The sequence below is a fragment of the Eublepharis macularius genome, chromosome 9 (assembly GCF_028583425.1).
Source record: "Eublepharis macularius isolate TG4126 chromosome 9, MPM_Emac_v1.0, whole genome shotgun sequence".
NCBI classification, from domain to species: domain Eukaryota; kingdom Metazoa; phylum Chordata; class Lepidosauria; order Squamata; family Eublepharidae; genus Eublepharis; species Eublepharis macularius.
Window position 1 is genome coordinate 41,005,162 of NC_072798.1, and position 25,788 is coordinate 41,030,949.

At 45.4% G+C, this 25,788-nt stretch overlaps 1 protein-coding gene across 4 annotated transcripts in view; it reads left to right on the forward strand.

The window, feature by feature from the left end:
* LOC129335276 (cytochrome P450 2D14-like) overlaps positions 1–25,788 on the forward strand; it is a 95,787-nt gene that overhangs the window by 55,763 nt on the left and 14,236 nt on the right. For 2 of the 4 annotated variants that reach the window (XM_054987706.1, XM_054987705.1), the window contains 4 exons: positions 699–840; positions 2,276–2,463; positions 11,487–11,628; positions 14,299–14,619. In XM_054987706.1, the coding sequence (XP_054843681.1) occupies positions 699–840; positions 2,276–2,463; positions 11,487–11,628; positions 14,299–14,477 (651 nt within the window). In that variant the 3' untranslated portion in view covers positions 14,478–14,619. Of the gene's footprint in view, positions 1–698; positions 841–2,275; positions 2,464–6,902; positions 7,007–11,486; positions 11,629–14,298; positions 14,620–25,788 lie in introns of those variants that run through there. The other 2 variants (XM_054987708.1, XM_054987707.1) reach the window with 2 other exon arrangements.

A 25,788-nucleotide genomic window follows, 5' to 3' on the forward strand; every position in this document is an offset into this window, starting at 1 on the left:
TGTTATGGAGAGTGAAGTTAGTATGCAGCCGCCCTTTGAATAGCAGCCATTATCTCTTTGTAAGACTATAGTTCTGCTTTACATATAGGAACAAGATGCATCAGTTCCTTGATTTTTTAACCCTTTTCTCAGGTATACTATTAGAGTTGCCAGGACCCTATGCCCTCCCACCGGGAGGAGGAGGGATCTGGCACTTACCTCATGCCAGCAGCGTGGTGCTCCTTCATGAGCGAGCGGAGTGTGCACCTGCCCCAGCGCCTGCGTAATGATGTCACTCTTGGAAGTGACATTGGTGCACCAGTCACATGAATGGCCCTATGCTCCATGTGGGGCCAATTCTGCCCATTTGGGGTCAAAATAGGCCCCAAACGAAGCGGGGGAGCACTCCCGTGGTTGGGGCAATGAGATTACTTCCGTGGTGACATTGTCGCACCTTCTGGGAGCGCACACACAGCGCACATACCTGGTTTGCCTGCCAGTGTTGGGCAACCTCCAGGAGCTTGCCCACGCCCACCAATCACTGGCAAGGAATCAAACCCCCAGGAGTTTGCCCACCACCGGTGGGCATCTAGGAACCCTATATACTATACAGATTGCTGATAACAAGAAAAATAATTGCTAATTCATGGGGGTAGTTCAATCATGATATAGTATTACATCTTTCCAAATAAGTTTCCTGTGTGTTTAATTTCCTTCAGAACAACGGGAATCCAAAGAGCAGTTTTAATGAACAAAACCTTATTAAAATTATTTTTGACCTGTTTACGGCTGGGACTGAAACGACTGCAACCACCCTACTCTGGGGGCTGCTGAATATGGTCCTTCATCCTGAGGTTCAGAGTAAGTGATGATTACTGGGGAAGATATAGCAATTCCTCTTAGGGTTTGTGATCTGGAGGGCTTTTATTGTCTTCTGAAGGTATATTTTGAGATCTTAATTTTTATCTCTTACTTCTACAGCAACCTTCCATTTCAGATCCTCAAGGCAGCTTTCTTAAAATAATAAAATTTGAGGCTGCTTTCCTTTGCTCCAGCATATAATGGTCAGATTCTTTTTCAATCCATCTCATACTCTCTCTCAACTAATGTCAGCTAGGTGGTCAAACACAAATGTGTAGTTCTGCAGTAGTTCCCTTTGTCATATAAAGGAAGATTGGGAGTAACCACATGCAACAGCTGTGACAATTGGCAGTTAGCAAATGGAGGCAAACTCATTCTCCCATTTTATTCTCTATTTGGACTGATTCAAAGCAGAGTCTGACACCAAAGGTTCTCTTTGTCTGTCTAGTCACTGTACTGGATGGGGGCCAGAACAAGCTCGGTGTTGGCCAATCTAGAAGGACTGACAATTCTCTATCCCGATCAGTGCTAAAGGATTTAGGCCATGAGAAAGATCTCTCTTTGGGGCTTTCTATTGGGCAGAACAAAATCAGATTATGTCATCCAATTTAGAGAGCTCTCCCAGGGCATGGCCTAGGGAAAGTGTAAACATGATCACTTGAGAAAGTTAGTGGTTCAGAATGGAAGGTGGACTGCTTTCTTGAGCAGAAAGTTTTAGCAAAAACTTAGTTCTTTACTTCAATTGAATTGTGGTGGTTGATCTTTGTAAGGTCTGGGATTGTCCTTTCCGAGGTCCAGAGTAAGTGCAAATGAGGCTTGCTTATGCTCGGCTTGAAGATATTGCAGTTTAATTTTTCCATGGTGGCACAAGTCACTTGTTACCCCCAAACAAAGGAAGCATTAGCTCTCCTTGTTGATGCCACTCAGTACTATCTTTCATCTTCCTTTATTAGAAGGGACATAAATTTAAGCAGAGGAGATAAGAGTGCTACACAGCAAGAGCTGAATGGCACACATGGCCGTAAGAGAGGAAAGTGGAAAGAAATGTAGGAGTGAAAGAGAGGGTCTAGCCACAGTACAAAAGGATAAGACTAATGAAAGCTGCAAAGGGTATTTGACTGACATAACAGCAGTTTCCTAGCTGTTTGTAAGACATGTACCGAAGGTGATGCCTGTCTTTTTTTTCCTGGGAGTTTCCATTAGTAAAAAAAAAAGGGGGGTGGAGACTGGGAGAACACACGACAATCACCTGAATTGTCAGGCCCCAGTTCTGTTCACTGACAGCTGCTTTTTCAATGTGCAGGAAAATATTCAGAAATCTGATCACTACTGTCTCATATATCATATGGTTTAGCCATAAACAGCACAGTTCTCAGCTGCTTGGAGGAAAGATGGGATAGCTGATCAATAAATTCATAATTATTTATATTTCCAGATAGAGTACACGAAGAAATTGAAGAAGTGCTTGGCAGGGACAAACTACCCATGATGGAGGATCAGCCAAACCTGCCTTATACTAATGCTGTGGTCCATGAAATGCAGCGTTATGCTGATATCGCACCTATTACACTTCCTTATATAACATGTCAAGATGTTGAAATCAACAAGTTTGTCATCCCTAAGGTACAAACCCTTTAAAGGATACTGGGAAAGTCATAATATCTCCATTCTCAGAGATGTGGTTGATAGGTGTAGTGTGTAATTTATCACAGAAGAAGGGATTAGTAGAAGAATAAATGGGTGAACTCCATCTTGGTTCCTATATTTTCAAAAAAGAAGAAGGGAGCAGGTCCTAGTAATAAGGAAAAAAGAAGAACCAATAGGTAAGATATTAGTGTCTCACACTGCACATACCCACAAAAAAAAGCACACTTTCAGAGTAAATACATGTTTTTTCAGTTCTGGGAACTGAAAGTTGTCTTGACAGGAGCATTTGATGTACAATCCGAGGAAGATATTCAACAATGCTGATTTTTAATACTAAAAAGCATAAATACAAAAAAAGTTAGGTGTTATCATTTCAAGTGATATTTAGAAGAAGACATACAGCATGATTCAAGGGTCCACAACCTTTTTGAACCTGTGGGCACTTTTGGAATTCAGACATGGAGTGGTGGGCGCAACCACAAAATGGCTGCTGCAGAAGGTGGAGCCACATATACACCCAGAGGAAGTCCAATGGCAGGGATGTAGAGGTGTAATTTTTAAAATATGCTGGAAAAGAGCAGTGAGAGAGAAAAATAAAACCAATACTTGTAGCAGCTGCTATCAAAGCAACTTTTTTCATCTGCATAGTCAATAAGATCTCCAATAGCATATTAGAAGCTGTGCTGGGCAAGAGCCCCATCTGCATCTACCCACTTTCTAAAAATATTGGCAAATGCCAGGTAACATGCCAGCAGGTGCCACAGCACCCATGGATTATGTTTAGGATTTATTCACTAAGAAAAGCCCAGTATTAGGTTATTTTTTTGATGTGATCTTACCCCATTTAGGCTAAACAAAAAATTTACTGAAACCATTTTAAATGTTGGAAATGCTCTGCTCCTCAAGCAGATTTTTTCCATGTCTGGAGAAATTGCTCTCTTGTACAAGGGTACTGGAATCAAATTGTTTCAGTGATCTCTAATGGTACACAAATTTATATTCATCTTAATCTGTGGGTTGTCATCTTGAACTATGTGCAGGTGGAATATCAGTCTTCATTAAAGCTGCTGATTTTATATCTTTGTGGTTTGGGCTACATATTCAGAAAAGCCTACAGTTCCAACAACATGAAATAGGCTTGCTTAAAAGTTTGGGATTTAGCAGAAACAGAGATGCTTAAAGTGTGTTTAAGAATGGGCTCATTTGGAGGGGGGAAGGTTCCCCGTTCTCCACAAGCTGTTATCCTGGACTGTGAAGCTTTTCCTATTGTCTGTAACCTAGTTTGTCAGTTTAAAACTATTTATCATCTATGTGCAGCATGTGGAACCCCATAGTGGGGCAAATACAAGCCCCATGCCATGGCCATTTTCACATGCGCCCCGGAGATCACGCAAACTCACAACATGAAGCATCTTCCTAGCAAGATCTCCCCGCACGACCCCCTTTAATGGCCTGATGACGTCAGAGGACCGATTGGCTCCTGCCCCTGGAAAGTAACCAATGAATGTGCTTGTGAATGTACCCAATGAGAGTTAAGTGCAGGCAATGTAACCAACGAGAATGAAGTGTGTTAGGAACCCTGATAAGTACTGAAGCTCAACACAGTGCATAACATTTAATATGAGACAGAAGAGGCCTTGTCCGGCCTAACTCAGCCCAATACACAACACTGCTGTGGTATATTTATTGTATATATGTATGTTAGAGATGCCAGTCCCCCACCCAGGGTAGCAGATCCTTCAATCCCACCCTCCACCCCTCGCCCCTGCTTACCTGTCTGGTGGGGGGACGACGCACCATCTGAGGGTGCGTTCCTGGGCGGCGCGGTGTGCTCCCAGATTCGGGCTGCCTCTTGGACCCAGTCCAAGAGGTTTAGAAAATATCACTTCAAGCGGCTTGTGGTGTGTGTGTACCAGTACTGGCACCCCATAGCTGTACCAGTTGAATATTTTAGTGGCAAATACTATGGCTAGAAGTTCTCTCTCTATTTGGGCAGAATTTTACTCTCTGCCGTCAGGGCTCGTGAGGCATATGACACAGCGCCTGCATCCTGTAAGAGACTGGCACCCAAACCATCTTTGGACACATCTGCTTGGATGGTTAATGGCTTGTTAGGGTCATGAAACTTGAGTACCAGTGCTGTGCACAGTGATGCTTTTAGATTCTACAATGCCATGTCTTGTTCCCAAGACCACTGCCATATGATATTGTCTCGCAGCAAGTACCTAAGTGGGGCTATCAGAGATACTTTTTTGGTATATATTATTCAAGGAATCTGACCATCCCCAAAGCCTCTGCAGGGCTTTTTTTGTCTTGTGGAGTAGTCATGTTGGTTATGGCATGAACTTTACTGTCATCTGGCTTAATGTCATCTGCTGAGACTACATGGCCCAATATCTGACCTTGCTTACCATCTTATCAGGGTTGAACTTGAGCTGTTCAGACTAGGCTTTTTCCATCACAATCTGCAATATTTGATCATGCTGTCCTTGAGTTGATGCTCCTATGATCATGTCATCTGCTATGATATGGTCACTGAGGATATCACCAAACAATTTGTGGTCCTTTTGCTGGAAGACTTCACTGAGTTGATGCTGAAAGGAAGATGGTGAAACTTGTATCCCCAGGATGTGCTCAAAGTGCATAAGTCAGTGGAGGTAGCATCCAACTTCACTTGCCAGTGTCCATCCTTTTTGTCTTGAATAGTGAAGATTTTTTTTCTAGCCAGTTGGCTTTGGGCCGCTGTGGGTGCACGAATAGAATAGTAATGTCACCATATGGCTTTATTAAGGTCCCTGGGCTCAAGGCAGACTCTGAGATGGCCGTTCTTTTTCTCAGTAATGATTAAGCTGTTGACCCAGGATGTAGGTCTATGCACCTTGGCAACAATGCCATCTTTTTCTAGCCGCTTCAGACGATTTTTTAGTTTGTCCATGATCATAAAGGGCAGGGGGTGTGCGACAAGCCGGCTGCCCCCTGTCCTGCGGGGCAGGCGAAAGCAGTGCGGGGGGCTGCGCTGCCTTTTGCCTGCCCTGGAGGGCAGGGGGTGCAGGCGAAAGCAGTGTGTGCAGCTGCGAGGCCGCCCGCACCATTCGCCTGCGGGGAGGCGAATGGTGCGGCCAGCCTCGCAGCCTCCCGCACTGCTTTCGCCTGCCCTGGAGGGCAGGGGGTGTGCGGCAAGCCGGCTGCCCCCTGTCCTGTGGGGCAGGCAAAAGCAGTGTGGGGGGCCGCGCTGCCTTTTGCCTGCCCTGGAGTGCAGGGGGTGCCTGGCAAGCCGGCTGCCCCCTGTCCTCTCCTGCGGGGCAGGCGAAAGCAGCATGGGCGGCTGCGAGGCTGCCCGTGCCATTCGCCTCCCCGCAGGCGAATGGTGCGGGTGGCCTCGCAGCCTCCCGCACTGATTTTGCCTGCCCTGGAGGGCAGGGGGTGCATGGCAAGCCGGCTGCCCCCTGTCCTGCAGAGCAGGCAAAAGCAGCACGGGGGGCTGCGAGGACCCCTGTGCCATTCGCCTCCCCGCAGGCGAATGGTGCGGGCGCCTTCTCAGCCCCGCACGCTGCTTCCGTCCGCCCTGCGTGATGATGTCACCAAAGTGACATCATCACATAGTGTGGGGAGCGCGCGCGTACACGAGGCAGTCAGCTAAGGGTTGCCCCGGGCGTGGGCAACCCTGGATCCGGCACTGTCTATATGTATGTGGTGTGTGCCCCAGAATTTGCCTAGTCCTGTAAAGACTGTAAAATACTGTGCAATGAGTTCTTCCTTGGTTGTAGGTGGCTTGGTGTCCAGCAGGGCAATTCTGCCTATCAGACAGAGCTGCACACAGGCCTCCCTCACGTGTATTGGTGTTGTTGATGCACTGATGAGAAAGAAGCAAAGGTGTGCCTTATGTTTGGCTGTTGTTGCTTTTATGACTTTTCCCTTACAGTGCATTTGGGAACTTCTGTATGCAACCAGTTTGGTTGTAGAGTGAACCATGCACATGGGACCTGGGAGGTTTTCCAAAAGGTGGGCAGGGAGAACATTGGCTTCAGCACCAGTGTCCGGCTGGAATTTTATGGGCAATCCACTTATTAGCATGGAGTACCATGGCTCCGTGTTTGCTGCTTGACATTGCCTCCCCTCCCCCCCACTGCCAGAAAGTACGTCAACAAAAGTGAGCTGGTAACAGTCAAGTGTAGAAATGGATTTGGGATCTTTCTGACCCTCTCTGCTGGGAGCTCTGCACATTGAAGAAAAGTGATTCCTTTTTTCACATCTATAGCATTTGGTCTGAAATGCTAGGCAGGCCCATGGAAGGTGAGATTTGCTAGAATGTGAACACATCTTCCAAGCGTAAGCTTTTGGAGTTTTTGGTTTCTCTTGTAGCTAAAATGACTGGCACTCCTCAGAGTTTCTCTGAACTCTGTCCTTTAACACAGCCTGAACAGGTCGGCCTGGTGGAGACATCGCTTCTATTTGCATTTTGGCATCTTATGTGGCTCTGCAGACATCTATTGCCTTTTGCAGGTTGAGATCATGCTCCGTGAGTAAAATTATTCATTGAGCCCTTTATCACTGACACTGAAGACATATAAGTCAATCAGTTCATTTCCCAATGGTGGGTGATTCCAGAACTGATAGTGTTCAAACATAATATTTCTCTTGGGGTTGCAATAATTCTTGAGCAGTGTTAAAGCCTGTGCTAGGCCGTTTCCACATGGGCAAAAATACCGCAAGTTTCGCGCAATGTATCGCAATGTATCACTTACCAAGCATCCGCTTCCTTGCGCCTTCTTCCGCCGCCTTCCGCCTCGTTCCGCTCCCGGCTGTTCACACATGCCGCAGAAATCACGAGGCAGTGGGCGGTAACTGCCCACGTCACAGTTGACGTCGGGTCCCTGCCACCCACTGTCTCCGGTTTTTTTCTTTCGTCACTGACTTTTGCGTTATTTCGTGGTTTCACTGGTCAATTTCAGTGCTCCTCCCACATGGTGGCCTGTGATAGGCCTGTTCAGTTGCCCGCGAATGTTTCTCGAAGCACATTGGGATTGCTTCTCGAGCAACATATTGCAGGCGGAGAGATACACAGGAGCGCTCACCTGCTCCGTTCGCACTTTGCACTCGCTGCCACAACTCTGGCCTGGCTCTTCAGAAACCGACACCCACCGCTTCTTTTACACGGGGAGAGAAACTTTCTTGCTCCCGTTCTTCTGACAATATGCCCCAGCCCCCTGCCCCTGCATAACCCCCACCCCCACCCCATGCCAACGAGGGTCTTGGGCCAGCAGCCCAAGGGCAAGAAGCCCCCCCCCATGTCCTGAGCACCAAGCTGGAGCAGAGCCGATGCATTTGGGAAAAGGAGCGGGCGGGCGGCTTGGCCCCCGCCGCTCGGCCCGCCGCCCCCTGGCCAGGCATAACCCCCCCCACACCAGCCCTTGGCTTTTGCAGCCCTCCCTCCCCTTCTTGCGATCCGTTCCCACCAAGCCCTCCCGCCTGGCACGGGCTCTGTCCACCCCAGCGCTGCCCAGCCACCTTGGCCAGGGCACGGGAGGGGCAGGGGCGCCGGGGCTTTCTCACGGCCCGCCTCCCCTCTCCTCAACCTCCCACGGGGCACAATCGCCCTCCTCACAAGCCGGACTGGGTCCGGCTCCACAAGGCGCCCTGATTGGGGCCACGGGGGGGGGGGTCTTCCAAGACACGGCGAGCCCAGAGCTCTCCCCACAGCAACTTCTTCTCAGCCAGCCCCCCCGCCCCCCCGCCCCAGCCAGAATTAGGCTACAGTGAGCTGAGCACCCACTTGGAAAGAGCAGAGGAGGTAGAATGACCTGTGCCGAAAGTGAGCCTCTTAGTGCGCCCTAATGGGGGGGGGTCACCACTGCTCCCAGCCCGTCTGTTTCTCTCCCCCCACCCCCGGCCGTGGAGGAATTTTACAGTCTTTCCAGAAACCTCAGATACAAATCAACGTAGGGGGTGCTGGAAGGCAGGGTCCGACTGGAAGAACTCCGCTGTTTTGCGGGCTCCCAGGGAAACTCGCTAGAGCAGAGAGCCCGCCTCTGTGTTGCTTGATTCACAGCATACATTGATCAGGAGCAGTTGACTGCCAACCCCTGCGGAGAAGTCGCAACCAGGCAAACCGATCCTTTTATTAAAAAACAAAAAAAGGGGCCATTTGCCAGGCACCCAGGGAAGCTCTTCAGAAAATATGGGTGCTCTGTCTGTCAGTGCATACATTTCATTAAATGTATGCATTATGTGTCGAACTGGAAATTTCCCCCATTGAAACCTCGTGATTGCTCAAAAGCCATTTTAAAAAAAGGACTGTACTGGCCGTCGGCACAGAGTGGAAAAGGAAAAGGGGGCGGGGCTCCCCAAGGGTAGGGCATCACAAATCGTTCAGAATCGTCCTCAGAAGTTCCCACGAAATGCCTAAAAAGCATCATGAAGCAGGATAAATGGAAGCGGAATAAGACGGGTATTGGCGGGGTTTGGCGGTAGAAATGCGGAGGTTCGCGCTGTATTTAGCGCTGTGTGGAAACGGCCCTAGAGTGGAGTCATCGTCAGGGTCTGGCACCAAGATATTGTACATCTCTAAGGCCTTTTCTCCAACCATGTGTAATAAAAGGACAACTTGAAAGGTGTTTGGCCTGGCATCCGTTCCAGGGACTGTCAGGTACAGGTGAAAATGCTGCCCCCACCTCCTCCAGTTTTCAGCAAGGTTCCCACTCAGGGATGGGGGGGGCATAAAGTGCTCCATGGAAAAGAAGCAGTTTTCTAGCGAAGCTCCCGCATTTGCACTTTAGAGCTTATTTTGTTGAATACACACTGTGCTGTGGCTATAGGGCCTATAAACATGTGCCGATTTCTGACACCATGTTGTGTTTTTGGGGAGGGAAAGGATCAATAGTGGAGGCTGCAATGTTTGCAAGAACTACACTTATTGGCAGCAGCAGTGCTAGGGTTTTTGGCGCTTGCAGCCGGCTGGCTGGTGGGCTGTATGCCCGTGCATGTGCGCGCATGCACACACACACTGGCTTGCGTGATGATGTCACGTGTGTCGTCATCATGGCCACATCATGGCCCGATTGCTGTGGCGGGTGGCTGGGATGGCACGCCGGTGGCCTCCCAGCTCTCCCGCTTGGTTGCCCTGCACCGCTGCAGATGCCTGCCCACGGCTGCTGCACCCAGCCGGGGGCGTGTGTTGGCGGCAGCGGCAGCACAGGGCGGGAGGGCTAGGAGGCTGCAGCTCCATTGCGCGTGCTCCCGCCCCCCGCACCTGCGCCTACTCCGGCACCCCCTCCGGCACCCCGCACCCTGAGGCCACCGCCTACCTGGCTTCAATGGTCACGCCGGACCTGCTTATTGGAAGACACATAGTCAACTAACTGAACAGGCCAGACCTATGCCTCTACAACTCTTAACTCTTCTTTCAGCTATAGGTTTCCCAGGTGACTATATCCTCCTGGTGGGGGGGGGGGACCCAGTACTTATCAGGAATCTCATATTCACATGTGAAAAGCGTGCATGCCCTCCCAACGCCAAAACACTGTCACGCTGACTGTAGGAGTGCTCCTGCACTCCACACAGTTCCAATTATTTAAATCAGCCCCAAACATACTACAGTATCACACATCAAAATGCTTGGGTGTGTTTTTCATATTCGAAGCACAACCATCAAGCAATATAGCAGAAGGGACTCAGTGTTCTTTGCAAAGCGTAGGCTACCACTGACAGTACACTTATGCCATTCTCACTGTAAGCCATCAAAGAAATTCACAGCAGGGGCATATAAAAGAAGAACAAGTCTATTTTCTCCTATTCTTCTGACTCGTTCTCTCATCTTTTAATTTATAAATCAACTCCTACTGTTGCAGAACAACCTCATGGACCTGCAAGTGCTGTTCCAGTTTGGGTCCTCTGGGAGGTCGAAACACCCAGTGGTTGTCCCAAATCCCTGCCTGGTGGGGCACTGCTCTCCGAAGTCCATACAACTCCCAGAGGGGTTCTCATTTCTCTCTGGATATCTATGCTGTACCAGCTGGTCATTTAGGATATCTCCCACTGAAAGGGCTAGCAGTTCTAGCATTCTATTTGTGTCACATTTTACAGGATCTGCCTAGTACCTGCGCCTCTAGGTTGCAGCAATTATCTACTGCAAGGATGGCATACCACATTTGCACATTCTTGGGATCTAGCATTCTATCGGCTATCAACCTCCCCTTCCCCGCTACCTTTTTACTAACATGTTTGAGTGAAGCTTAACATGGTTATGGAGAACAGACTTTCAACATTCAAAGCAATAAAGTTTATCAAAGAGACAGTGTTCATACACATACTCGGTATATTAACAGATTGATCAAGGATACAAAGTAAAGGTGTATACATGAAGTTTTCTGTCTCTCCTCTGTAAGTATCCTGACTGTTGCTATTCTAGGGTAGGTTTATCTATTCTTACAGTTACAACATTGTATCAGGCATCCATTACCTTGAGTCTTCATTCAGGCTGCCAGTTCTTTGCTAGTTCCACATGGTAATGGCAGCCATCAAGATGAAGCCCAGGCGTGAGAGCTCCTTCCTCCAAGTTATCCCAAGATGGAATCAGCCCAAATGAACCTTGTTCCCTTTGTGTCAAGGGAATTTATCTTTGCCCATGGCCCTTGGGTCTGTCCTTCTTTCCTTGTATTATGAGGAAAATGTATAATCTAGCATTTGGCATCCCCTAATCTCTATCATTGCTTAGGTGTAACATTCCCGCCAGGGTATGAAATGGCAGTTTGATTTTTTTTCCTGCTGGCTAGAAACATTTGCATAACCAAACCTTAAGTACTATGTGCTTGCGAGAGCCATCAACAGGATAGGGGATTCTTGAAAGCAATTAACGTCTCTGTTGTTTCCTGTTCTACTTACTGATTCCTGTTTGGATTCTCTCTCTATAAACTTTATATGGCCTTCTAACATTTCACATATTCAGAAAAGAAGTACAATCTGAAACTAGCAGAAGATTCAGATTTTTTCTCTCTTGTTAGAGGACTGTAGTCTTCAATCATTTATCTTCTGTGCTGAAAGATGAAACCATGTGGGAGAAACCACACCAGTTCTACCCTGAGCACTTCCTGGATGCAAATGGAAAGTTCATCAAGCGAGAGGCCTTCCTGCCTTTCTCTACAGGTAAACCTGGGGAGGATGGTGGCAGTGGGGTGTCAGGTCCACTCCCAGGGGTAGCTGCACCTGTTGGTCTGCTGCCTGCTAAGTGCCCTGGGGCATGCCTTAGCACCTGTCAAGGGCTTTTGTGAGGTCTCCTGTAGCCCCCCTCCCTCTCATTCCTGGCTCCACCTGCCAGCCACGCCTCTAGCCATGTCCTAGGCAGCCACACCTGTACCTTCTTTGCTGGTTGCTGGGCTTTCTTTGCTGCTTGCCTCAGGCAGCCCCACCTGTGGTTGCTTTGTTCCTGGCCTCACCTGGTCCTTGCTAATCCCTTCTAGCCTGCCTGCAGGTTGGGGTGTGGCCCTGTGCTGGCTTTCCTCCTCTGCCAGTAAGGTTGCTAGCTGGCTTGCTTCTTGTGCCTTCTCCCTCTGGTCTGGTCCCCTCCTGCCTGTCCTTACTCTCCTTGCCTGGTCTCCCAGCCTTCCACTGGAGAGTGGGGCTAACGGGTTTCCACCTGCCCCGTCTGACTCTCTGAGGCTTGAGTGCTTCTTTCCCCACCTCTGTTGCTGGAATGTTCTGGACCTGGGAGCCCATCAGAGTGGCTGGGTAGCTGTCTCCTGGCTGCCTCCCATCCCCTCCTCCTGGTAAGTCTGGGGGCTGAGCCTCAGACCCTGGACATAGGGAATGTTTCAAAAAAAGAAACTGTATCATCATTCACTGATAACTCGCATAATTCCTTTGCAATCTTGTCAGGAGCATGTTGCTTTGAAACAGCAGACACTGAAGAATAAACTCAAGAAATCATTGTTGTTCTAAATCAGGGAATTGTCAGTATGTCTGCTTATATGTCATTTGACCCTATGCCATTTTTTCTGCTGCTGGTAGTAAAAGATCCTTTAATACAAGAGGCAGGATTGTTACCAAAATAGACAGTCTTTTAATTAGTTGGGGGAAATTAACTTAAAGGAGACAAAGCAAGAAGGGGTAACTGGGATTCTCCACCAATGTTTATGGGGATTTTTTCCTTAAGAGAACTCTCAAAATAAACCAGGCAGCTGTACAGCCAAAAAGATTTTTATTAAAAAGAGAAATAAAAGGGTAAACATACAAACATGCATAAAATACATACAAGGTTAGCTAAGAGGAAATCAGGGAGCAGAGGGAGAAAGCAATTTTGAGGAAGGCTATAGTTACCAGACTTGAAGATGAAAGTCCGTGGAGGCAGCAGCGAAATGACAAGCAAAAAAATGACCCCCTTTTCTTCTCACAGAGAGAAGAAAAGGAGGCCCAAATGGATTTGGGGGTGTATGTACAGGTCCCGGAACGCGTGCGCGCATACGCACGCACACACACACACGGGAGGCTAGGGACTCCAGATATTGTGCAAAATTCTCCCTGGGGCAAATTAACATATTCACCCCCAAAATAATAACTTGATGAATTTTCCAGAGGTGGCTAATAGGTGTAAATGGAATTTGATGACCCTGTGAGTACCAGATGGGAAAAGCTACCAGGTTTGGTGAATAGTGTTAGGTATTGCTAATTAGGGGAAATGGGTGAGGGGGAAATGAGGCCAGGCATTGATGAGATTAGTCAAGAGTTTCTTGGGAGACCCATTGTCCTAAATTATGTGACTCTCCGGGGCATGGAGGGGGCCATTAGTTAGTCAGCCACTCTGACTCCCCTTCTAAAATATCTTTCCAGGCTCTTACCTGGCTGGAATCCATTTTGTTTCATTTCCAGTCAGGCAGTGCCTTGCACTTATATTTAAGGGAGGGTGTTTATGGTTTCCTATCTATAAACTGCCCCTCAGCAGGAGGAGGGGTCTGACTACTAACAGGATGAGCACTTCTCACACTTTCTTCCTCACTTGACCTTTACCCCATATTGGCCTGCAACCTTTGCCATTCCCTTTTGGCATTCACAAGTGGCTGCATGGTAGAGTTGTTACAGGGAGGAGAACTTCTAAAATGTGCTTTTTTAAGATATTGCCAATGGATCCTCTTATTCTCATTTTTCTTTTTAAAAAGAGAGTTTCTCCTTCATTTCTCTTTGAAGAGAAATCAATCTACTCCTTTGTAACTTTAGCCCTTGTGGTTGTTTAATATTACACATCACAGGGTGGGGCGCTAGCAGGATAATAGGAAGGTTCAGAAAGACGTCACTCACCGCTGAGTATCTGCAGAGTGAAAAACTGGAATTTTACAAATCCTCTTTTCCTGCACCTCCTGGCTTCAAATTTCAGTTTTATCAAAATGGAATAGATTCCAATTTCCTACAAAGAGAGAAAGAAGTGGATGTTCAGTTTCAGGGGGAAATTGGGGAAGGGGGGGGAGGAATTAAGAGAATTTCTCTTAATATCACTACTCTGGTCATTTTTCTTTGTGCTGCAGGGGATCCAACCCATGCAGCTAGGGGTTGGTTCTCAGAACCATTTCAGCTTGAGGTCATGTGCTTTTGTTGAGTTTAACTTTCAAATCTGGTTCCATGGCAAGGTTGTTAAAAATAAAAACTGAATCTTGGCTGAACAACACACAGTCATATAGTCAGGGGACTGGTTGCAGCAGCCATGGTCTTAAAATATGATAATCAGAATTTGCCCCGAGTGAGAAAATGTTACACATGCAGCTGGATTCTGTGGTGTCCATAGCCCTGCTCTCATGCACGGACTAAAATGCTTCCCTTTCCCCTCAGGCCGCCATGCCTGCCCTGGAGAACAGTTGGCTAGAATGGAGCTCTTCATCTTCTTCACCACCCTCCTGCAGCATTTCACTTTCTGCGTCCCCAAGAACCATCCCAGGCCCAAGGAAGACAGGATCTATGCCCTCACTGTTTCTCCACACCCTTTCCAGATTTGTGCTATCCCCAGATAATTTCTCCAGAGTACCTGCTGCATGTTCTTTTCAGATGTCTTAAGAAATGAAGCTTTCCAGAAAAGAGAAATCAGGGAAAATATCGGATTTATGTCTACCTTTCCCTGTTTTGAAAACACTGTGACCCAAAATAAAATTTTATTCCAAACAATCCTCAGTTTCATTGAATGAAAACAAATTCTAGTTATAAGGAAAGAGTTGTTCCCTTTTGCACCTATATTTTAGCACATGCGTAATTTATTTTTTAAGAACAGGTTAACTAAAATTACAATTTTCTTAAAATAAATCTCTGGTTGCAGTTTTAACAGGATATATAGAAGGAAAGGCCGTTGAACTGAGTTGTCGATATGGACCCTTAAAAACCAGCTTTTAAAATTATATCTGTCTATCGACAAATAAAACCATAAACAAGAAGAAGGAACAATGGGGAAGGCCAATTGAAATGAATTCACTTACTGGCAGAAGACAACAATAGAGGGAACAGAGATATCTCCCTGGTTAGGGAATTTGGGAGCACTATTGAGAGAAGGTCCTTTCTTGGGTTGCCACCCATCTCACCAGAAATGACAGAGAAATCCTAAGCATGACTTATAAGGAAGGATTACTGTAATGGTTGGGTAGATTCATCTGGGAGGAGACAGTCTTTAAATAAGCCAGCATAAGTGGAACTAGATGGGAGTGATATGGTCCCTGTGTCACTCACTGCAGTCAACATTCTGTGCTAACTGTATCTTCTGGACACTCCTCAAGGGCAGTTCCACACAGAGCACATCGCAATAATCTAATTTACATATTACTAGGGCATGCACACAGTAGCATGACCATTTTTTCCCCCAAGACAGTCCGAAACTGCATTAATGTTTAATTGACACTTTGGGGGCATCTCAGTTGTGTCAGCAAAGCTCTGGAACTCTCTCCCCAGGGAGATTTGTTTGTACCCTTCTGTTGCCATCATCCCATGGTGGGTAAAGATTTTCTGTTTCATTTGATTGATCTTCATTCAGAGATGGAATAGAGGGTGTGCAACCCTGTTGACTCTCCTAGACCTCTTAATAGGATAATTAGGATAATTGCCTGTGTTTATCTAGAAGCCCAAATAAGATTAGGATCATTTCCCAACTGAACAATGGGGCATAGTACAGAACAGTAAAGCATCAAATGGCTTCACTGACTAATTATGCTGGGATTGTGGAACACAGCTGATGCAGGCCTGGAACAATTCTATTCCTAGGAATGAAGCTTCAAAAGAAACACGAGTCTAATATCAATCTATTTAAACCAGTGGAAACTCTGACTATGACTTCTGTGGGGTGTGCAAGGCACCTCACTAAATTTTTACACAGCATAAACATGGACCATAAAACATAGATCATTGGGCTGCTCAAAATAACAGTTTTCAGACTAAAAATACCATAAAACGCTGTTAGAAACTCAACCCCTTTGTTTGTTGCACTTGCTGAGCAGCACATCCATGTCTTTCACATAACCTACTATCAGATTTTTTTAAACTGGGACCATCTGCATGAAAAGCAAATGTTTCACCACTGATCCACACTCCCTCTCATCTTTTTATTAACTTGTTTTTTCTAAATTGTGGTACAGTATTTCAGAACAAATTTAACAGGCTGAAGTTTCCCTTCTGGCATTTCACAGCCCCTTCACACAGCCCCCTGCTGCCAGCTCTGTCTTTTTAAACTACCCTTCCTGGCTAACTTTGCATCTCCTGACACGTGTTCTTCACATGTCAGATGTCTTGTGTAGAGAGACACAGGGTTGGAGCTGAGAAACTGAAGAGAAGGCTGATTGCACAGAAACTTAATAACATTTAAGGAGCTCTTATCACCTTGAATAAAGTCACTGAAAATACATCATATGTGAAAAATGAGTAAAAAGGGGGAAGTTAAATTTAGTTTGGCATTATTACTGAAACGTTATTATTGCAGGGCTGTAATTCATAAACTGAAGACAGAAGCCTCGGTTCCAGTTTGTTTCCATAATCAAGAGGATTGTAGCAAGGGCCTCTGGCACTTGGTGGACACTAAAGTTGGACTTTGTTCACCCTGAAGTGGTTTCAAGAGACAACCAGTTAATTGGCTTAATGCAAAGACATTATTGGCTGCAAGTTTCTGTCCTTTGTTGCACTTATGTGTTTAGTCGTCAAAAACTAGTAATATTGGTCTGATTATTGAAAGGTTTTGATTTAAAGGAATTTCTTAATCTACATTTGTCTTGCAAGTTTGGTTCCTAATTTAGCCCCATAGAAAAAGAGGCTACTTATGCATGAATGGGGAGGAGGAGGAGTTGATGGGAAAGGGTGCTGGTCCTGTTATTTCTCCTTCCAGAACAATGTACATATGCATGCCTGTGCCTCCTTCTTGTTCATATGAAAGAGAAAGAGGAGAAGCTGCTGCAGTAGCTTTAAAAGGAAGGATAAAAAAGTGATTACAGCAATGCTGGAGAGGAGCAGACAGCTACTTTTAATTAACTGGAGATTGTTCCATATGTGCTATGTCAGACTGCGTAGAGGCTAATAATCACACCAGAGACTTGCTTGGGTTAGAAATGGCCACAACTTTATTGATTACAGCTGGATGGAGCATTGGCCTGGCATCTGGGCACGGATCCCCATTGGCATCGTAGGCCTGGCTGCCGACCGATGCATCATCCGCCAGCCTCCTCCTGGCACGTCGGCACACGTTGTTCCGTTGTCGGCCCTGCCTGGCAACCCTTGCTTCCATTTCCGTCGGGGTGAGCAGTCCCAAAGGCCCACTCACCCTGTTGGGATCTGGCCCAATGCCTCAAAAACCGTCTCTGGAGGAAGGCCGAAGGCCCGACTCCCACCAACACTCCAGCTGCTGCAACCAAGAAAGACGGAGCCACCCCCCCACCCCCCGGGTCCCCAACTTCGATGCCCAGAGGAAGGTGAAAAAACCAATCTGGCCCCTTGTGGGAAAAATTCCTCCCTGGCCCCCGAAGGCGACCGGCACAAACGGCCCTGGAGATCTCTGCCAGGAACCCAGGGGGCCCATTCGCACCCCCCTGCTTGAGCTGTACCTGCTGTCAATCTCATTATGGTGTCGCCGGCCGCGCCGTCTCTCCCGGGGGATGCTGTGCCTGTAACTAGATCCTGCGGGTGCTCAGGTGAAATGGTGCTGACCATGCGGCTGGACCAGCGCAGGATGGACACTCCTCCTCCTTTCACTAATCCTGCCTCCACTTCGTCTTACACCCGGGGCCAACCCAGCTTGCCGGTAAGTCGTCAGGTTCCTTTTAACTGGTCCCTTCCTGCCAGCTCCTCTTGCATAGCACCGAAAGCTTCCAGACAGTCTGTTCAGGTTGTCCTTGCTTGCCCTTCCCATTCAGTTGCTTGCAAACTCTCTTCAAGCTGCTGTTAAATTGTTTAATTTTCCTATTCATTTCAGAGTAATACAAAAATGATCTTATATTCTAATTAGGTAAACTGAGTACATTGTGCCTGAAATTTACCTTTATGACCACAGATCTCATAGCATGCTGTCAGGGTTGTGCAGGAGGAAGAGCCAAATATGTGCAACACAGTACCGAAGTAGACTCCAATGACAATAAAGTGATCCTTGTTCTTGTGTTTTGTCGCATGCATGGAAGGGACAAGAAAAGGGCCCCAGTCAAAAGAGGGAAACACCTGAAGAAGGGATAGATTGCAGAGGAAGAGCAAAGGGCAGGAAAGAGAGTTAACAACAGCCCCAACAGTCTCGTGCAAAAACTTCACTAAAAGACAAATTCTCCACCATTACTGATTTTCTCCTGCAATTAAGACCTTAGTGGATTGTTGAGCATATTTTAGTATGCATTCTCAGTTCATGCAGGATAATCGTGAGATACAACCCCAATGTGAACTGAGTGTGCATCCTAGAACATTTCTAGTGCTACCTTGGATCTATACAGAGGATGGCAGGAAATAAATAAATATTTCCCAGAATTCTCAGTTATGTGCAGGTATTCTGTTATAGACAAGTTAATGTGGAAAGTATTCTCAGAAGGTAATAAACTTGAGAAATCACAGTTCTATGCACCTGAGAGCCAGTTTGGTTTAGTAGTTAAATGTGCCAGGAGTACTCTCATCTGGAGAACTGGGTTTGATTCCCCTCTCCTCCACTTGAAGCCAGCTGGGTGACCTTGGGTCAGCTTCCCAGAGCTCTCTCAGACCCACCCAATTCACAGGGTGTTTGTTGTGGGGATAATAATAACATGCTTTGTAAACCACGCTGAGTGGGTGTTAAGTTGCCCTGAAGGGCAGTATATAAATTGAATGTTGTTGTTGTTATCTTGTATCTTGTTTTCAAGCTCCAAACTGCTGAGCTGTAGTAATTTTACTAGGGTTTGGGGACAGTATACTAAAGGCTAATGGAGCACAGACTGCCAGACATAGGTTCAGTTGGACGGGAGCTGATTCTTGCAATGCAATAAGTGCAGCTTGAAGATATATGTGAAGCATGCCATAGATCCATGCAATCAGCAGGAGAGGAGCAAAGAGGGAGCAACATCATTGCTGCCATTTGAAAAACCTAAGATGTATTTTTTCCTGCTCTTCTTATCTCCAGGTGTAAACTTGAGTGTGGCCAGAGATGCCGGCCAAACAGCAAAAGCCAAAGGACTCTGGGGCCTTGGCTGTTATTCTATCGGTTAGGCCCTGGGACTTTGAATGAGCTGGTTCTTTGAATCCAAGACCAGGCTCATTATATAATTGGTTATTTTCTATTTGTTTTATTTAAGTTGTATAATATTTATCTATTGTGTTTGTATTGTATTTTGTTGTAAGCTTCTTTGGATCCCTTCAGGGAGAAAAGTGGCAAATAAATTTACTATGAAGCCCCACACATATATTTGCATGTTTACACACAGAGAATCCCATCACACAAAACATATATTATGAATTATTTCTAAACTTTTTTTGTTGCATCATGCAGTCTCTCCCTTTAACCCACATTGCAGTTGGCAATATTATCTGCACCCTAACATTTGGTGACTGCTTTGACTACAGTGACGCAACCTTCCTAGAACTAATGCATTTGATGCATTTGACTGAGGATATTATGAAGAAGCTTACCAGAAACATACCCAAGGTAGCTTCACAAGTCAATACAGAATAAGGGAGACTGCCATTAGAAGGCCAAACTTCGAACCTGTGAAAGGCACATTAGACCTTCCCCTTATTGTCAGTAGCACCCATTTCACCTTTATTCAAAGTCATTTTTATTGAGCTAGCTAAAGCAAAATGATTTATTACTAGCAGTATTCCACTGCTGAGAAGAGAGCATGGCCAAATCCACATGCACTCACCATCTGCTTATCTTGCGCAGTCATGGCAGTTGGGTTCATTCCGCTACCATGCTGTGCATCATCACATTCACCCTCCCAGTGCGTCTTCATGATGCAATCAGTTCTCCACACGCCACTGAGTAAAGCGTTATAGTGGGCAGTTCCCTCCTCCGTCATCAGCGTTGATGGCGCACGTCACTTCCTTTCCCCCCCCCCACAAAAAAAGTTAATTTTGTGCTATACCGATATTCCGACTCTTATGTAGGCAGAGCCAGGGAAAAGCCAGAGTATTTATAGGGGGGAACCACGTTCCATTCAAAGCCGAGAGCGGAAAGTAACTGATGGTAAGATAAAGGACCATCATCTGTTTCTTTTCCCGTGCAAACCGTTACTCACTAAAGTAGGTTTTGCGGTATACCGACCTTTGTTTATTGTGCAAATGCGCTATGAAAGCCCTTTTTTTAAAAAAAAAGGGGGGGGCAGGCAAAAACAGATTTCCACCATTATCACATGGTACAGAAAGGAGGCACAATTGTGGCGCAGTGATGGCGGGGAACACGTGGAATGGGAAAGCGTGTGAGTATCTGCTTGAACAGCGCCGCAGTTGCAAAAAAGGTGCGGAAACAAAAAGGAAATGTGGATTTGGCCCAAATATTTGTTTTAAAACATGCAAAATACTCTGTTCCAAAAAAACACATCTCATCTTCTAAGCATCATCTTTTACATTTATTGAGACTTCCAATTATTTATTTATTCATTTGTGCACGCGCACGTGCGCACACATACAGAGTTAAATGTTTTTTAATTTTTAAATGAATGTTTAAAAACATAAAAAACATTGACCTTAAAATCTTTTAGATGATGGACTGTGTCTCATTATTTTAAAAATCAAAATCTACATTTCGGTTCATATTCTTGGGAGCTTAAGGCTCCCAGTGTAAAATAGGTTAACTGCCATCGAATAATACCATTTTCCACATTGGGTGGAGAGGAGATGATTTATTTGTTAAAATCACTCAATTTTTAAAAAACATGGGAGCTTAAATTTTCTCATCACTTTCCATGGACAGCTAGAACAGCCAGAATTTATCATGTTATCACATCTGGAAGATGTTTAGAATTTCTGTGCTTTCCACATATATACACAGAACACCACTGACTGTACCTAATAATGTAATACACCATCCATGTGGTGGGTCGAACATGCAAATCTGAATCTATTTAAATCAGTAGCACATTTTCTGGAGCAGGTTAAGAGCTTGGGAGTGCTCATGAAGGAAGCCTTACTATCTGAAAAGCAGGTTGGTGCAGTGACCAAAAGCACCTTTTTTTTTCTTGCTGGAAATAAGCAGTTTCATTTTCACTGAATGAGCTGATAAGTATTTAATTTCTTTGATTGCTTCTATAACAGCTTTTTGTTCAAGTATCCTGGTTATTCTATGTTCCTGGAGCTCAACATAAAATTAGGAAACTCTATGATGATATTAGGGCCATAATAAAAGAAATTGTTGATGAACATAAAAAAAACAGGGATCCCACATTTACAAGAGATTTGACTGATACATTTTTGGAGGAAATAATAATAATAACATTCAATTTATATACCACCCTTCAAGATGACTTAACACCCACTCAGAGCGGTTTACAAAGTATTTACAAAATAGAAAAAGTAAAAAAAAAATATAGCTAGATCCCCTGCCTTACTCTACAGACTTGGGTTCTATGATTTTCTATGATCAGCCAAGACTTTGCAGGGCTCCTTACAAGGATATAATTGCCCGTTGTTGGGTTCCCATGAACTCCCTTCCAAAACAGAATTCAGGATGAAGTTGGGGTTCACTATTTAGGCCAGATTTTCAACAGGATATATAAGAATCCTTAGGAGGCAATGGCAAATACAAGCATGTCCATGTTTTATTAGTAAAACACTTATCAGTTAAAAACCCCCAACAATCATACCTATTGAGCAGAGGAGAAATCATTCTTATATCTCACAATCACATGAAGCTATTTTATACTGAATCAGACCGTTGGTCCTGTCTACTCAAACTGGCACTGGCTTAACAGTTCTCAGACAGAGGTCTTTTATATTACCTACAGAAGTAGAGGTGCCAGGAATTGAACCTGGGACCTTTGACATGCCAAACAGATCTTCCACCACTGAGTCACAGCCCTTCCCAATTATCTCCCTTGATAAAGTCACCAATAGTAATGTTGGATGAGTTTGCCCCAAGGCCAATTCAAGCCCCTCCTTTCCAAGATCTACGTAACTGGGAGAGTACAGTAATCACTCAAGGCTGCTAATTGGAGAAGCAAGCAACTGTAATAGAATGATCGTACGATGCAAGCAAGATAGCATAAAAATGCATGGCACAACTCTCTTATAGAGTGAAACAAACTCCTGACTTTGTAGGTATGAGGCAGCAAACTGCTAATCTTGTCCATCTGTGACTGTTATTTGAACATTCCCTACTGTGGACATGCCAAGTGCCAACTAGGATACATCCTGTAGACTTTCTCCAGAAACAAGACAGGAACATGTTCTGCTGTAAAGATAAGACTGTTTATGGGTCGAATAGTCAGGCATGCAGTGTCAAGCGCACAGTAGAGCCAATCTAGGCTCACCCATAAACCTTTGCAAGTGTTGTAAGCTGACAGGCAGTCTTGCTATTCTTTAACTAGTAATAGCATTTGTTGAATCATGCATGTGCAAAAATATATGTGGCCTGCAAGGGATAATTTATCTTGGTACATACAAAGATCTCTCAGTTGTTTTGTCTTGAGATCCTCAACATGCTAAGTATTTCCCTGCCACTAGTTAATGGAAGCCAATGCTGTTGTGTTGCAGTACAGAAATATTAAATACAAGTTGGGACCCATGAGAAACTCACAGGAAAACTCATGGTGGTGGAGGGGGCTTCAACAGAGGCGTGTTGTGTGTACACATGCAGACAAATGCTCCTCTGTTTTAGGTGCTTTCTCTCACACACACACATTTCCCCTCAAGTTTCTGATTTTTCTGCAAACCTAGGATGTCCCCCAAGTTTGCAGGAAAATGTCTGTAGTCTGTCTATGGCCCCAATATGCAGATTTAAGTATCTGCAGATAGGGCCACAGTTGAGAATTAGATAAATTGATAATGTTTTCAGAACTCACTGCAAATTCTGTTAGGAGGTAGAGCACATGTAACTTTCCTTTGAGTGGCAGCTGTGTGCCCTGTGTACCATCTAATTCTATGTTATATCTAGGCAGGGGTCATTTCGTAGAAAAAGAGCTGGAGGAACTCATTAGCATAATTTATCAGCATAACTCATTAGCATATGCCACACCTCTTGACATTGCTGGAAGTGGTTCATTAGCATAACTGATTTGCATATGCCACACACCCCTGACATCACCTATCCTGGCTGTTTTGGACCCAATCCTGGCCATTCAGGGCCGAAATGGGGCCCAAAATGGCAAAAAGGGGCTGAAAATGGCCGAAAAGGGGCCCAAAATGGTCAGGATCGGGCTGCTGCTGAAAGGGAGAGTGATCCACCACCCGTCAGAGGCACGATCCGGGCCGTTTCGGCCCCAATCCAGGCTGTAACGAGCCCAAAATGGCTGAGAGTCAGGTGGGCGGGGCCACCTGACATGTGACCTCTTTGGGGAACTGCGTTTCTGCGCGTTCCCCCTCAAAATGAGCCCTGTATCTAGGGGTACTGAGCACCAATTGCTTTATTTTTCATCTTTTTCTCTTATGCATGTTTTAAAAAATACTACTAGCAAGCTCAAGCAGAGCTAATTCATACATACATCAAATGTGATGTCACAGTGTGTTTTTCCACATAAATTGCCAATTTCCTTCAGGTGAATGGGAATCCAGAGAGCAGTTTTAATGAGCAAAACCTCACCAAAATTATTTTTGACCTATTTATGGCTTGCACTGAAACTACTTCTACCATTCTCTGGGGGTTGCTGACATTCAGAGTAAGTAACGGAGGGGAGGGAGTTAGATAATTAATTACAGCTTGTGTATTATAAAGGGCATTCCATTTTCTGAAAATATATGTTGACATTTTAAGTTTGAGGCTATTTCTATTCTACCTCCCATTACAAAGGAATCCCCAGGGCAGGTTTCATCATCATAAAATAGTTAGACCTTCAGCTCTATGTTCCAACATGTAACATTTCATCCTCTTTCCATTAAACGCCATCCGTCCACCCCCCCCCCACCAGTGGCACTCAACGCTCAGGCAACTGCTTGAGGGCTTCTTATAATTTATTCGAAGACTGCAAGTATTTTTATTGTGTAAAGAATAAGAGGAAGGAGCTAGATGTAGTTGTGAGCCAGATAAGCACAACACAGAAGGCAAATAGTCATGGGAAATCCCATGATGACCCATAATGTTGTACAAGTGCACCGATTGCAATATCACATGAAAAGGGTCTATCTCTCTGTATTTACTCCTCTGAGAGGAGGTCTCCAGCAGCCTACCTAATGGTATGCCTGGAAAGACTGGGTTGCCAACACCATGTTGGAAAATTCCTGGAGATTTGGGGAGTGGAACCTAGAGAGGGCAGCATTTGGGGAGGGGAGGGACATCAGTGGGGTGCAATGCCATAGAGTTCAGCCTCCAAAACAGCCATTTTGTCCAGGGGAATTGATTTCTGTCATCTGGAGAGCAGTTAATTCCAGGGGATCTCCAGGCCCCAGCTGAAGGTTGGCAACCCTAAATCTGTCCCCTTTCTATCTTTATAGATAGTAAGGCACTTAGGCTATTAGAAAGATATTCATTTGAAGATTATGAGGACAGATGAGGCATCACACAAAGCCAGAATACAAACAATCACTTGCACAAGTTCCAGGTTCCAGGTTCATAACCGGGCCCACGGCTAACTCAAAAACAGTGTTTATTCAGACTGAGGCATGGTTAATGATAAACCAAGGGAAGGGATTTTATCCCTGGAAGGCCTGGAGTTGGCCTTCCCAAAGCCCAGAATAAGAGCAAATTAGGCATAATCATGCTGGTATGGGAGTGCATTTTTTGCTTGTGGCTCAGATCACCCTCAAATAGGGCTGCCAGCTCCAAGATGGGAAATTCCTGGAGATCTGAAGGGTGAAACCTGGAGAAACCTGGAGAAAGTGGGGTTTGGGGAGGGAAAGGACCTTGGCATAGCATAATTCAATAGAGTCCACCCCTAAAAGTAGCCATTTTCTCCAGGTGAACTGATCTCTGTGGCCTGGAGACCAGTTGTAATTCTGGGAGATTTCCAGCCATTACCTGGAGGCTGGCAACCCTACCCTCAAACAAAGGGTGCATCAGCTCTGTTTGTTAATCTGCATCTTCCTTTATTGAAAGAGTCAGAATGTTAAAACAATGTGTCTATGAATGATGTAAGAGCACACATGTAGAGGTGAAGGTAAGGATCTGCGTGCAACAGAGCAAATAATGGAGAACTGCAGAAAATATTTGATATAAGAGCAGTTTCCTAATGCTGCTTTTAGGACATTGGCTGAGTAAAGTGTATTTTTCCTGGCCTCAGTTAATGGCCATTTTTGGAGGGCAATTTTCATTAGTATCAAATATGGGAAAGAAACAGCCTTTTGAATTGCAGAATCCCAATCCAACTGTTCGTTTTTTCACGTTAAAGAAAATGTTGGGAAATCTGATCATTAGTGAGTCATGTGATTGAAGTTGTAGCCACACAATCCACCATTCTGAGATGTTTGGAGGAAAGGAAAGATAAATCACCAATATTTTCATAATCCATTAATATTTCCAGAACAAGTTCATGAAGAAATTGGGGAAGTGCTCGGCAGGGACAAAGCGCCTATGATGGAGGACCAGCCAAACCTGCCTTATACTAATGCTGTCAACCATGAAATCCAGTGCTGTGCTGACATTGTACCTGTTGTATTTCTGTATACAACACAGCAAGATGTTGAACTTGACAAATTTGTCTTACTTAAAGTACACCCCCTTAATAAGATTTCATGAATGAAATGATTTCATGAAGATTTCATTAATGA